Source organism: Microcaecilia unicolor, unplaced genomic scaffold (genome assembly GCF_901765095.1).
Source record: "Microcaecilia unicolor unplaced genomic scaffold, aMicUni1.1, whole genome shotgun sequence".
Taxonomy (NCBI): domain Eukaryota; kingdom Metazoa; phylum Chordata; class Amphibia; order Gymnophiona; family Siphonopidae; genus Microcaecilia; species Microcaecilia unicolor.
The window spans coordinates 129,140-143,290 of NW_021963731.1; the positions used below are offsets into that span (position 1 = coordinate 129,140).

The 14,151-nt window shown below is 42.8% G+C and overlaps 1 protein-coding gene across 1 annotated transcript in view; it reads right to left on the bottom strand.

Moving 5' to 3' along the window:
• The window catches only part of LOC115459592 (coiled-coil domain-containing protein 186-like), a 193,876-nt gene that overhangs the window by 118,929 nt on the left and 60,796 nt on the right, over positions 1 to 14,151 (bottom strand). Inside the window, exons 5-7 of the mRNA XM_030189400.1 lie at positions 10,387 to 10,515; positions 8,580 to 8,792; positions 5,939 to 6,058 (exon numbers count right to left, since the gene is read on the bottom strand). Coding sequence (XP_030045260.1) covers positions 5,939 to 6,058; positions 8,580 to 8,792; positions 10,387 to 10,515 — 462 coding nt within the window. The remainder of the gene's footprint in view (positions 1 to 5,938; positions 6,059 to 8,579; positions 8,793 to 10,386; positions 10,516 to 14,151) is intronic.

A 14,151-nucleotide genomic window follows, 5' to 3' on the forward strand; every position in this document is an offset into this window, starting at 1 on the left:
TTCTCTGCGTTACTTCTAGAGTCACTATATACTTTCTGAAATTCAGCCCCCAGTGTAAACAACTCAACAAACTGTAAAGGGTACTGAGGCAGCCTGGGCAGGAAAAGAAGCCATATTAATTTGGTGTTTAAAAGTTTGATTCAGTCCTGCAAGTAGTGGAGGAAGGTCATCTGTTTTTAATTATTCAGATGTCTAGCTTTTGGTAGGCTACAGGTTAGAAAGGTCAGGGAGAAATGGAACTTTCACTGTCCCTTTTTGGGGTTAATGTTAGTTCATAGATATTAGTTTACCACATCTGTATACCATTAGGCATACTGAACGGCTTTGTAGGCAATTTAAAGGATTAGTTTGATGCTAGTTAGAAGAAAATAGTTAGATTTTAGAAGTTCTTGATATGTAGATTTGGTCTTATAAGAAATTTTGATTTCTGCTTATTTTAGAATATGTTTTATTCTGTGTAATTAATAATTCTATGTAGAATATCTTTTCAATTCAGTGTTACTTTTCAAGTGAAGCTTTGTCTGCAGTTTAAAAGGTCAGCATCTGGTTTGAATTATCCACAGTCCTAGCTAGTTCAATGTATGAAGCTAATAGGTGAAAGAGGTCAGAAAAAGTCAACTTACTTCCTTGATGGATTATAGCAAAATGTAGGACTGTATGCCATTAAGCAAAACTGGCCCCTTAGCCCCTCAATGAACCTAAGTTATGAAGTTAGCTGAGAAATTAATAATAATAAAATGTAAGAGTTCTGGTGCCCAATTGTCTAGCGTGAGAGGCCCCAGGTCATAGGTCAGTTAGGAAATGTCTGGAACCTATGTAACTGATATTTTTGAACATATGTATAGAGATGATTGGTTCAGACAGGGTAATCAATCTATTCTTACCATCTGGAAAGTAAGGGGGGCTAGGAGGGGGTTAGAACTGTATATAACTGGGAGCAGAAGCAGCTTACGTCAGAAGAAGGAGCTGAGAAGAAGGAGAGAAGAGAGCTGAAGAGGACAGACAGAAGCCACAAGATACAGAGAGCTGAGAAAGAGAAGAAGAGACTTAGTGCTGATGTCCTACTTTGTTTTCTGGTGTGTGCTGTTTGACTCCTGAAGTACCACAGATTCTGCTAACACTAGTGGTAATTCCTGCAACAGTACCATCACTTCTTCTGCTGCTAGTTATGCGCTTCTCCCTTTGCATCCTAGAAGTCTTCTGTCTCTGCCCACTGTCTTGAGATCAGACACTATCATCCCAAGGATTCTCTGCTAGTCAATACACATCAGCTTTCACCTCCCATCATGAGTGGAGGAGTGGCCTAGTGGTTAGGGTGGTGGACTTTGGTCCTGGGGAACTGAGTTCGATTCCCACTTCAGGCACAGGCAGCTCCTTGTGACTCTGGGCAAGTCACTTAACCCTCCATTGCCCCATGTAAGCCGCATCGAGCCTGCCATGAGTGGGAAAGTGCAGGGTACAAATGTAACAAAAATAAAATAGATACTATTGGAGATTCTACATGGAATGTTGCTACTATTGGAGATTCTACATGGAATGTTGCTATTCCACTAGCAACATTCCATGTAGAAGGCTGCGCAGGCTTCTGTTTCTGTGAGTCTGACGTCCTGCAGGACGTCAGACTCACAGAAGCAGAAGCCTGCGCGGCCACATTGGTGATCTGCAAGGGCCGACTTCTACATGGAAGAATAGCAACATTCCATGTAGAATCTCAAATAGTAGCAACAGTGGAGGAGTGGCCTAGTGGTTAGGGTGGTGGACTTTGGTCGGGGGAACTGAGTTCGATTCCCACTTCAGGCACAGGCAGCTTCTTGTGACTCTGGGCAAGTCACTTAACCCTCCATTGCCCCATGTAAGCCGCATTGATCCTGCCATGAGTGGGAAAGCGCAGGGTACAAATGTAACAAAAATAAAATAGATACTATTGGAGATTCTACATGGAATGTTGCTACTATTGGAGATTCTACATGGAATGTTGCTACTCTGAGATTCTACATGGAATGTTGCTACTATTGGACATTCTACATGGAATGTTGCTACTATTGGAGATTCTACATGGAATGTTGCTATTCCACTAGCAACATTCCATGTAGAAGGCTGCGCAGGCTTCTGTTTCTGTGAGTCTGACGTCCTGCACGTATGTGCAGGACGTCAGACTCACAGAAGCAGAAGACTGCGCGGCCACATTGGTCATCTGCAAGGGCCAACTTCTACATGGAATGTTGCTAGTGGAATAGCAACATTCCATGTAGAACCTCAAATAGTAGCAACAGTGGAGGAGTGGCCTAGTGGTTAGGGTGGTGGACTTTGGTCCTGGGGAACTGAGTTCAATTCCCACTTCAGGCACAGGCAGCTCCTTGTTGTTATGATTGGGGTCTGAACCCCTCTCAAACTTACCTCTTTCCTGGGGGTCAGCTTCTTAGCTGGCTTCTGTTTCTTTTCTCTTTCCTTTCTGAGCTGGCTCTGTCTCTCTGTGCTGGCAGCTTCCAGCAGCATGGGGTTAATTGTCTCACTTCACTACAGCTGTGTGTGTGTTGCCTGAGTTGCTCTAACTCTCTTTGGGTGTACTGGCTTCAAGTGTTTCACGGTTTTGCAGTGGTGTGGGTTGGGCCTCTCTGGGTCAGTGTGCTTTTGCCTAGGTCTAGGGAGTGTGACATCATCAGGGAGGGCCTTGATAAGGAAGTGGTCTTGTTTCCTTCAGGGCCTTTGCAACAGTGGTGTTTGCTGTAGGTAGGGTGGTGCAGTGTGCACTTCTGACTGTGTCTAGTTTCCCTGCTTGCTTTTGCTAAGGGCCAGGTTAGTGTTAGTGCAGTGTGCACTGGTGACTGTGTGTTTAGCTTTCCTGCTTTTCCCTTATGGTCCCCCTGCTTTTCCCTCTTGGTTTTGGAAGCATTGCTATGTGTAGGGCTTTGGAAGCTCTGTTGCTGATAGAAGTACTTCAGGGTTTGGTGTTGTTAGGAACACTGCAGAGTTTGCTGTTAGAAGTACTTCTGGTGTTTGTGCAATTAGGAGCATTGCAGTCTTTGCTGTTGGTGTTTGGTGATTTAGAATCACTTTTGGCTTTAGTGTTAGCTTCCCTGTTTTTTCCTTGTGGCTCCCCTGTCTTCCCTTTTAGTGCTAGGAGCTCTTCTGGTTGCTTGCCAGAGTAGTGCTTAGGAAGCACCTTGTTAGTTGTATCTAGCTTGCTAGAGCAGTGCTTAGGTAGCTGGTCAGTTTTGTGTTTAGCTTATTACTGTAAAGCTCTGCTTGTAGCTTGGTGCTTAGTAGCACCGGTGTTAGCTTTGTGTTTAGTTCCCTGCTCTGTTAGTCTAGGGCTTAGGAAGTCCCTTTCTTGAGCAGGGATTAGGAGCTCCTGTTTAGTATAGGGCTTAGGAAGTCCTTTTGTCAGTTTACTGTTAGGAACACTCCTGCTGGTTTAGGGCTTGGGAGCACGTAGATCAGTTTAGGGTTAGGAGCACTTCTGTTTCCAGTCCTGGTCCCTATGTCATCCGGTATCCAGTAAGTCCTGTCGGCTACTCGAACCCAGGAGCTCAACTCTTGGGGGGCTTAGTAGCTAAGTACAGGTGAAGCTGTTGGACCAGTCCAGTGTGCTCCAGTCCCGTGTTCCAGTCCTGTGTCCTCCAGTCCGGGGGACCAGTCCAGGGTGTTCCAGTCTGGTGTGCTCCAGTCCAGTGTGTTCCGGTCCGGTGTGTGTTCCAGTCCTGTGTCCTCCAGTCCGGGGGATTCCAGTCCATGTGTTCCGGTTCGCTGGGCAGTGCCTGCAGTCCCTGCCGGTGTGCTTACCCAGTGTTGGTTGGTGGGTTTTGCCTGCTGCTGTCGCTCCTCGTCAGCAGCCCAAGGGCTCACGTTTGCTCCAGAGCCCGGCCCCGCGGGCTCTGAACCTGAGAACTTGACACTTGTGACTCTGGGCAAGTCACTTAACCCTCCATTGCCCCATGTAAGCCGCATTGAGCCTACCATGAGTGGGAAAGCGCGGGGTACAAATGTAACTAAAATAAAATAACTAACCATTCCTCTCAGATCTCTGTACTCCAAATGCATGACATTGCACTTTTTTTTTTTGCACTAAATCTTAATTGGTAGGTATTAGCCCGCTCCTAGAATCTTCTTAGATCACATTTCATTCTTAACATTTGACCTCCCTGCATCTCATCTTCTATTGTTTTCACTGTTTACTTCAATTTGTATTGAATTTGTATTACTACCCTTCCTACGACACAGTTTAAATCAAAAGAGAGGAAAAGAACTCCCATCAATTTAGTTAAGAAAGGAGAAAAACAGAAGTCCAGAGAGAACAGAAAGTAAAATTTCACATTCCCATCCAGCCACCTGGATGGGAACGAATATGCCAGTTCTGAGGTGAGCACTAAAACAATGAAAGGAGGGTTCAGCTCTCTGAGGAAAGGGAGGTGGTGTTCCACAGAGGAACAGCGAAGGTGGTGACAGAATGCCTAGTTGATTCAAGCCTGGCTCGTGACACAGCGGGAGTGATGAGAGTAATCATGAAGTGAACGGAGCGAACAAGCAGGAGTGTGGAATGTTCATGTTTATTTAAAAGATTTGATTTGCCACCACATCTGGTCTGAGGTCACAGCGGTTTACAATAAAATTATAAAAACAACATACATAAAAAGAACCCATTCACACTAAAGCAAACAGCATATTTACCACATAAATCTGGTAATGTGTCAGAATACCACCTAGCCCAACATCACATTCAAGGAAATCTAAATGAAAGCTGAAAAAAGTGGGTTTTCAGCAGAACCGTCAACTTGGGTGAAGAAAGTTCTGATTAAATAAAAGGACATTATATATTCCTTATTTCCTTGACCCTTATTGTACTTGTATACCCTAACCTTACCTGACTCTTATTTTATACTGTATTTAACATCTACCGGACCTGGCGATCGCCTTTATGGTATTATGTAAGGCACGTTGAGCTTGCTAATGGTTGGGAAAATGTGGGATACAAATGTTACAAATAAATTCCATGTTTTTGGTGCTAAAAACTTATGCATCCAGCTTTTCTTACATAAGCACACAACTATGGAACGCACTACCAAAAGCCGTGAAAACAACTTATAACCACCTAAACTTCCGGAAATCACTAAAAACTTACCTGTTCAAAAAAGCATACCCTACCGACCCTACTTAAATATCTGAACCCTGCAACACTACTAAACCAAAGAACGTAATGGACATAACTTAACTCTTCCTCTATATGATTCCTAATATGTTTGTTCCACATGAACCTTATTCTACCATAACATCACTGTGTAACTGTTTATATCGGTATTGGCGAACGCATTTACGGTACTATGTAAGCCACATTAAGCCTGCAAATGGGTGGGAAAAAGTGGGATACAAATGTAACAAATAAATACATAAATAAATAAAAAAGTATGTGAAATTCCTAGTTCATTCATAATGGTGCTGGAAAGACAAGGCAATAGGCGTTCGTAGACCAGACAATGCAAGATGGTGTATAAGGGATAGTCAAAGAAGAAAGGAAAGATGGAATATCCAAATGGAGTGTCTTATGTGCAATGATTAAAATCTTAAACCAAGAGAAAAACTTTATAGGTAGCCAATGTGATTGAAGAGGACAGGTAAGAGGGATTGCTAGTATGTAAGACCTTATGGGCCCAAGTTAAAGTTTAAAGTGAATCCTGTACTGTACTGAAAGCTGATTGCACTGGAGAAAGAGTGGAGAAATATGAGAGGGCAGTCGGGATGGTCTTAGTGTTGTGTCCAGCTCTAAATCCAGATTGGTGAGGATGAAGAATATTAGAACTTCTACATGGTCAAATAGCTGAAATTATTTTCTCCATGAGCTTAGATAACAAAAACTAAATTAGATTAGTAAGGGTCGAGTTGGCCCACAAGAGTAGGTACACTTCGTTGTCAGGACTTCGTTGTTTCAATTTCACACACTAACCTTGTGAGTATCCATTTCAGTCTTTAGTTTGTTTTGGGCCCATTTTACTTTAATAATTTGAGAATTGATTTCTTCTTTTAGTTTTTCAATCTCCTTGTTGAGTCGAACAGCTTCACTTTCCTAGAATTTAAAAAACAAATTACATAAAATTGAAAGCTCAATTTTAAGCTTTGTTTAAACAACTCTAAAGATTATTTATTTTGCCCAGCAATCTCCTCTTATTCCATTGAGCTTTCCAACTCAGTCGGAACAGTGAGCTTCCATTCACCACTACTAAGAATTTCTCTCACCATTCTTAGTCCTCCTCCCTCCCTCCCAATCATTGAAGCAACAATCCTGAAGTAGAAGACAAGGATTAGTATGCCAAGAATTTGGCCACTAGGTGTCATCATTGGCTGGGACACTACCTCACAAAAACAGGGGAAGAGGGGTTTGGAAACTGAACCTTGGCCTCTGATGGCAGTGGACAGCAATTTGCTTGCACCATTTCAGGGACTTGGCGACCATCTTTTGTTGTAAAAAGTATTTACCCGGACAGATTCAGGAATATTTCTAATTTATCAAGTTTGTTTAATGATTCACTATATTTGAAAAAACAGGGGGGGGGGGGGGGGGGAACAACACTTGCCTCTCTCTCCTCCTTCCCTTCGTGCGGGCATGCTAGACATACCTTTGCTGCCAGCCAATAAATGGACTGCCACCACTCCCAACCTCTTGCTCTGAGCAGCATGCTGAAACTTCTCACACATGCTAGAGAAGTCCCAGCCTGCTGCTCAGAGCTAGAAACAAGGAGTGGGGAGCAGCACCAGTCTATTTACTTGGCTGGCAGGGCTCAGCATCCCCACCAGCAAAGTAAAAGAGAATTCAGCAGGGGGCCCAAGCCCACATTTTGGGAGCCAGTTGTTAAAGTAGCCATGGAAGGCCCTACTTTAACAACCGGCTCCTAAAATTCTTAAAAACTTAACAACCGGCTCTTGCGAGCCTGTGAGAGCCTGCTCCAGCACACCACTGTTTATATCCCACATTTTCCCACTGATTGCAGGCTCAAAGTGGCTTACAATAAATCTGTAATACGCTATAGTACAAGAGGTACAATTATACAATTGAGAAGTATGAATAGAATAACAATTAAGCAGCAATAGATAAATGATAATAACGGGTAATTAGTGTCCTTGAAACATATTAATGGTAAGAGTTAGTTCGGATTATGTTGAACCTGGGGAATAAGCCTTCTTAAACAGTACTGATTTCAATAATTTTCTGAAGTTTAGGTTAGTTCCCACATTGAAGCCATCAAGCTTATTTCTACTTGCTTTTTACGGATATTTTTTGCTCCAATTAAGTATTACAGGGGAGATTCTATATACGGTGCCTAAAAAACAGGCGCAGAATTCAGAGCCGACTAAGCATATTCTGTAAGCTGTGCCTAGATTTAGGCACAGTATGTAAAACACGCTTAGTTGATAACTCGGTGCCTAAAACTACATATATCCATTTATACCAACGAAACCACAGCGTAAATCCTGGCACACAGATTTCAGTGCACTGGGCCATATTCTATAACGTGTAAATTTCGGAATACCCATAACCACGCCCCTTTTGCCTGCGCGCGATATAGTTCAGCACGCTTCATTACAGAATACGCTTAGCCAGTTGTGCATGTAAATTCTAATTAGTGCCAATTACAGCTCATTATTTCTTGTTACATGCTGTTATCAGCGCTCACTAGCTTGTTAAGTTACGTGCGTTGTTATAGAATCCGCTTGGATTTTGGCACAGATCTCTAGGCGGGCTATATAGAATCTGGGGGTATGAGTGTCATCTGCAAACCTTATGGGCAGCCTACAAGCTCAGGGTGAACTGCAAATTCATTTTCAAACAGAAAACCTGTGGAGTTCATCTTTAAAAACTCTAGGCCATGGGGGATTATGGATACAGAAGTACCTGTAAACGAAATCCCTGCATATCTCATCTTCCTCACCTTTCATCCCATCTCTTTTTCCCCACAACTAGAAGTGCATGGACTATGACTAAAGCTGAGGAGAGCAATTTTCAGCCCAAATTTCAGCTAGTTACCCAGGCCCGGGGCTTTTTTTGAGGGGGTACTGAGTACCGGCACCTATTCCATTGTCTGCTAAAATTGACCCCTGGTCCCCAAGTTTTAATGAAAAACCTCAGGCTCTACACACCAATTCTGCCTTGTCATAGATTCTGTGAGTGGTTGCAGGGGGCCTGGCTATTGTGGGGAGGGTCCCTCAGTGATCACCCCACCACTGAAGGGTGGCCTGGCATTTGAGTACCGGCACCTTTCTCGCTAGATAAAACGCACTGCCCAGGCCAAATCCCTTTTGAAAATCATAATCACAAGCTCTGAACATGGGTGTAAGAACTGGAGTGACCATCTAAAGTGAACGCCTGAACCAGTTCTGATTTTACACCCACACTGCATCTCCAGCATTCTAGTTCAGTTTCTGAGTTTACAAGTCCACAGATGTAACAGAAGTAAAACCAAGACCTGCTCAGTTTGTCACTTATCAGGGGCTAGATGGTCACCCTGGTGAGAATAGTTACTAAAGCAGCAGCAGCAACTCCAGCCACTTTTCAAAAGCAGGATAAAAGCGCGAGTGTCTTGTGCAACTACCTTTGTCTCATAGAGCTGCTGCAGTCGCCCCTTCTCCTGGGTGAGCTGTTTGATTTTCGTAGCGTGCTTCTCGACTTCTTTATTAGCATCTCTTAATCTACGCTCCAGTGCTTCCTTTTCCTTTCGAAGGTCCAGCGATTCTTTTTCTCCCCGAACATATTTCATTACCATCGCTTCTTTTTCTTGGCGAGCTTCGTCACACCTTTTATTTGCCTTACAAAACAGATAATTCATAAACAAAATTAATTTGTTCTATCATTTCAGACTGTATAAAAGAACAAAGTGAATGCTCTTAACACAAAACTGACCAAGCACCTGCTATGGCAGAACTCTATAGCAATATAAACCAAAGAGTACTGTGTTCAAAAGCTAATACTTAGTAGCAGAAGGCAAAGAAAGAAACACAAACAACATTATGGAAGATACAGACTATATAGCCTATCCAGTCTGCTCATCTATTCTAACAGCTAAGCTCTACAAACTCCTTTCTCTCCCTCAGAGATCCTTTGTACTTGTCCCATGTTTTCTAGAATTGAGATACAGTCCTCATCACCCTGAGAAGTTGTTCCAGACATCCACCTCTTTCTGTATAAAAACATTTCCTTAAGATTACTCCCGAGTCTATCCCCTTTCACCTTCATCCTAGGACCTCATGTAGTTATTTAAATGTCTCTATCATATTATCCATTGTCCACCTTTCTTCCAGGTTACACTTTTAGTTCTTCAAGGCTGTTCTATATGATTTAAGTTAACCCTTTGGACTGGCTCTATCTGGTTTGCATGCTTTTTAAAGTGCAGTCTCCAGAACGGCTCACAGTACTCCAAACAAGGTTTCACTAGAGACTTATACAGAGACACTATCACTGTCTCCTTTCTGTTGGCCATTCCTCTTCCTGTGCAGCCAAGTATCTTTCTGGCTTTTACTGTTGCATTTTCTACCTGTTTGGCCACCTTAAGATCACCAGACACGATCAGCCCAGGTCCCAGTCTTCTCTCATGCACAGAAGTACTTCACCAGGGGTGTCCAAACTCGGCCCTCGCCAGATCGGGTTTTCAGGATTTCACCAATGAAAACACATGATATCTATCTGCATACAATGGAGATGTGCATGTAAATAGATCTCATGCATATTCATTGAAGAAATCCTGAAAACCCGACTAGACTGCGGTACCCAAGGACCGATGTTGGACAACCCTGCTCTATAGTGTACTGCTTCCTTGGGTTTTTGCAGCCCAAAATGCATGGCCCTGCATTTTGAAGCGTTAAATTTTAGTTGCTAAATACTGGAACATTCCTCCTTATGTTATCCACACCTCTACCTTGTTGCAGATTTTGCATCACCCTGCAATGAGTCAAATTATTCCCACAGCCCTTTCATGCGAGCGCTTATAAAAATGTTGAAAAGAAGTGCCCCACAGATCAATCCCTGTGGCACACCACTGGTAATATTCCTAAGTTCAGAGGGAAATGTTTCAGCTACAGGATTATACAGCCACCAAATCTTTTTCATACATTTTTGGCACAATGAGTCTTTACAGGGTTTGGTGCTTTTCAAATTACCAAAAAAAATAAACAAAAAAAACATTACGGGCCTCTTCTTCAGATGAGAACCAACTTCCTCATATGCAAATTATCTGTGAAACATCACAAACACTTGTGAGATAATTCAGGATTCCCAGCAAATTGTTCGGCAGTCTGACAGCTTGGAACAGAATGCAATGTGATCTGATGAAAAGTAATAACTCCACCATATCATGCTTTACTTTCAACAGAAAGGTAGTGTTTTTCCCTCTCCAAGTTACCTACCTGGTCCATGCGAAAGGCCATCTCCTTGTGCAGCTGCTGAATGGCATTTTTGGCTCCTGCATCCTGGGAGATTAGTTTATCTTTGGAATCCTTAAGTTCCTTATGGAGTTCCTCTATCCTGCCTTCCAACTGGAAAACAAATACTAGTTCACTTCACAGAACGCAAAGGCACAAATTTCAATCTGCTACTAGAAAGTGCAAAATTTTATAAAAACATCATTACAAGGTAGCTTTGGGTATTCTGAAATCACAAATGATGTGGTCCTGAGTGGTGTTAAACTCATTATGACATGAATAAGCAGGCAACTGGAAGTGGAGGAGTAGCCTAATGGTTAGTGCAGCGGACTTTGATCCTGGGGAACTGGGTTCGATTCCCACTGCAGCTTCTCGTGACTCTAAGCAAGTCACTTAACCCTCCATTGCCCCAGGTACAAATAAGTACCTGTATATACTATGTAAACCGCCTTGAATGTAGTTGCAAAAACCACAGAAAGCCAGTATATCAAGTCGAATTTCCCTTTCCCTATTTGAGATTCTACATGGAATGTTGCTGTTGCTACTATTTGAGATTCTGGAATGTTGCTGCTATTTGAGGTTCTAGATGGAATGTTGCTGTTGCTACTATTTGAGATTCTGGAATGTTGCTGCTATTTGAGGTTCTAGATGGAATGTTGCTGTTGCTACTATTTGAGATTCTGGAATGTTTCTGCTATTTGAGGTTCTAGATGGAATGTTGCTACTGGAGTAGCCTAGTGGTTAGTGCAGTGGACTTTGATCCTGGGGAACTGGGTTCGATTCCCACTGCAGCTCCTTGTGACTCTGGGCAAGTCACTTAATCCTCCATTGCCCCAAGAACCAAAACTTAGATTGTGAGCCTAGGGACAGAGGAAGTACCTGCATACATTGTGTACAGCATTGCGTACATCTAGTAGCGCTATAGAAATGATTACTAGTAGTAGTAATATACAGAAAGGAAAACTCCTAGGATGTCTATGCATTACAAGGAGTAGCGTTCTAAAGCATTTTGCTTTACATATGGATATTTGGGTCTTCTAAACTGCACAACTGAACACACGCTTTTAAGTACATGGGACTAGATTCTGTAAATGGCTCCCAAATTTGGACACTGAACGCTATTCTATAAACAGCACTCTGACTTGGGTGCAGTTTATAGAATAGCACCAGGATCAGCACCCAACTCTGAGCGTGAGGATTTACACCAACCAAAACCTGGTGTAAGTCCTCGTGCATAAATCAGGTACGGATCCCCCAAATTCTATAACAGAGTGCTCATCTTTAGTGAATGCCCCTGATCCATGCATGCTCCTCCCATGGCCATTCCCCCTTTTAACGGCACGTGAATCTTTATAGAACAGCACCTAACAAGATGCGAACGTAAACCCACATTATTGCCAATTTTAGGCAGATATTTGAACATTTTAGAGGTATCTTGTTATGAAATTACCCTCCTTTTGTGTGGCCAGAAATAGTTATTTGCAAAAATTTGCTGAATCCATTGCATGAAAGGTTAACAGGCACTTTGTAGAACCCCAACAAATGTGAGTCACCTAAAAATTCTTTAATGTAGTGACAACGTTCAACACGGCAATATTTTCTCCACAAAAAGTAAATAATTTATGGAGTTTGGCGAACTTGCATGCTAAGAGGGAGTGTGTCCTCATGGGAGCCCACATCCAGTGGAATATGCGCTGCAGAGACATCTGCGAGTTGGACCCCCCTGACATCAGTGGGGTGTCCTCACTAGAACAACTAAAATATAGCAGTGGCCGCAGGGGCATGGGCCAAAGGGACAGGACCTAAGGGGCACGCCCCTTAGGAGCCCGAAGGAGGCCAGAGGGGCGGGGAGACCCCAATTCTGAACTTTTATCTACTAATGTGAGTACTTTATTTCCTATTCTAATGGGGAGAAAACATCAGGTTAAGGAGAATGCTCCTGCTCCAATGTGGGCCCCACAGACAGACATTTATCTGTGCAAGTAAAGTCACAGGTTTTAGACACCAAAACCTCTACTCCACTTTCATCCTCAGGAGCGTCCCTAAGTCCAGGTGGTCCCTCAACTCCTCCTCTCCCAGTATCCTCCTTTTTAGTATACCCAGAAGTAACAATTTCCCAGGAGGTGTCTTCTCCCTCTGGAACAGCTGAGCTGATTAACTTGGCTAGGTCTCCTCTTGCAAGTGGCACTGTGTTCTGGGCAGATCAAACAGGCTCCAGCAGATATAACTTTATTGATGTATGGAAGACATTAACAAGGGCTGAGACTACGCTACAGAACTCCTACTCAGTTATGTGTTTATTCAGAGCAGGCAACTAAGAAGTCTCGACAATTAGAATTTGGTGTGCTAGACTGTGCTCGACGCCTTCGAAGTCTGGAACCTAAGGTGGCAACACTTCAGGCGACATCCTCCGCCGGTATTAAGGATAGTCTGGTGCTACATAATAAGTGTGAATCTTTGGAGAATACGTACAAAGCTAGGAATCTTAGGATTCTAAATTTTCCTGTTACTCATGTATTGTCTCCTGAAATATTGCTTTGCAAATATGTAAACAAGGTGTTGGCCCTTCCTGATTACTGATTCACTACAATTATCTAATTTATATTATATACCTCAGGGAAAGATTATACAGAAATCTGAAGGAGAAGCACTGGATATAATAGACTCAAGTTGAATTTAACCTTACTAAATTTCAACAGACTTCTCTGGATGAGTTTTTTTTTTTTTTTTTTTAATTACATTTGTACCCCGTGCTTTCCCACTCATGGCAGGCTCAATGCGGCTTACATATTATATACAGGTACTTATTTGTACCTGGGGCAATGGACGGTTAAGTGACTTGCCCAGTCACAAGGAGCTGCCTGTGCCTGAAGTGGGAATCGAACTCAGTTCCTCAGGACCAATGTCCACCACCCTAACCACTAGGCCACTCCTCCACTGTTGCTACTATTTGAGATTGCAGGACGTCAGACTCACAGAAACAGAAGCCTGCTCAGCCTTCTACATGGAATGTTGCTAGTGGAATAGCAACATTCCATGTAGAATCTCCAACAGTAGCAACATTCCATGTAGAATCTCCAATAGTATCTATTTTATTTTTGTTACATTTGTACCCTGTGCTTTCCCAGTCATGGCAGGCTCAATGCGGCTTACATGGGGCAATGGAGGGTTAAGTGACTTGCCCAGAGTCACAAGGAGCTGCCTGTGCCTGCAGTGGGAATCGAACCCAGTTCCCCAGGACCAAAGTCCACCACTCTAACCACTAGGCCACTCCTCCATACACAGGGCAACTCTTTTGGTGACTTTTACGTCAGAAGCAGATAAATTAATGATTATGCAAGCTTTCTTTAAAAATAAGGGCACTTTATTTTGTGGCCAAAAAATGCAGATCTTTAATGATGTTGCTAGAGCCACCTAGGTTAGACATACAAAAATTTCTTGTTTTGAAGTCTCGTCTCCTTGCATTGGGAGCTACATTCTTTTTGAAGTTCCCATGCAAGTGTCTGATGGCTTTTCAGGGCCATAGGTATGTGTTTTTGGATCCTGGTCCTCTAGAAAATGTCTTAACACAGAAAGGATCGACAGCAGGGGCAAATGTAGGTAAGAAATGAGTTGTAATTAGATAGTCAGCATTTTGTGGTTATCAGTTTTGGTACCCTATTTTTCTTATTCATCATTTTGCCAATGCTACCATTAATGTGGATTTGATGTATTTAAATTTGCTTTATTTTTGCTTGTGAATTTGTTTCT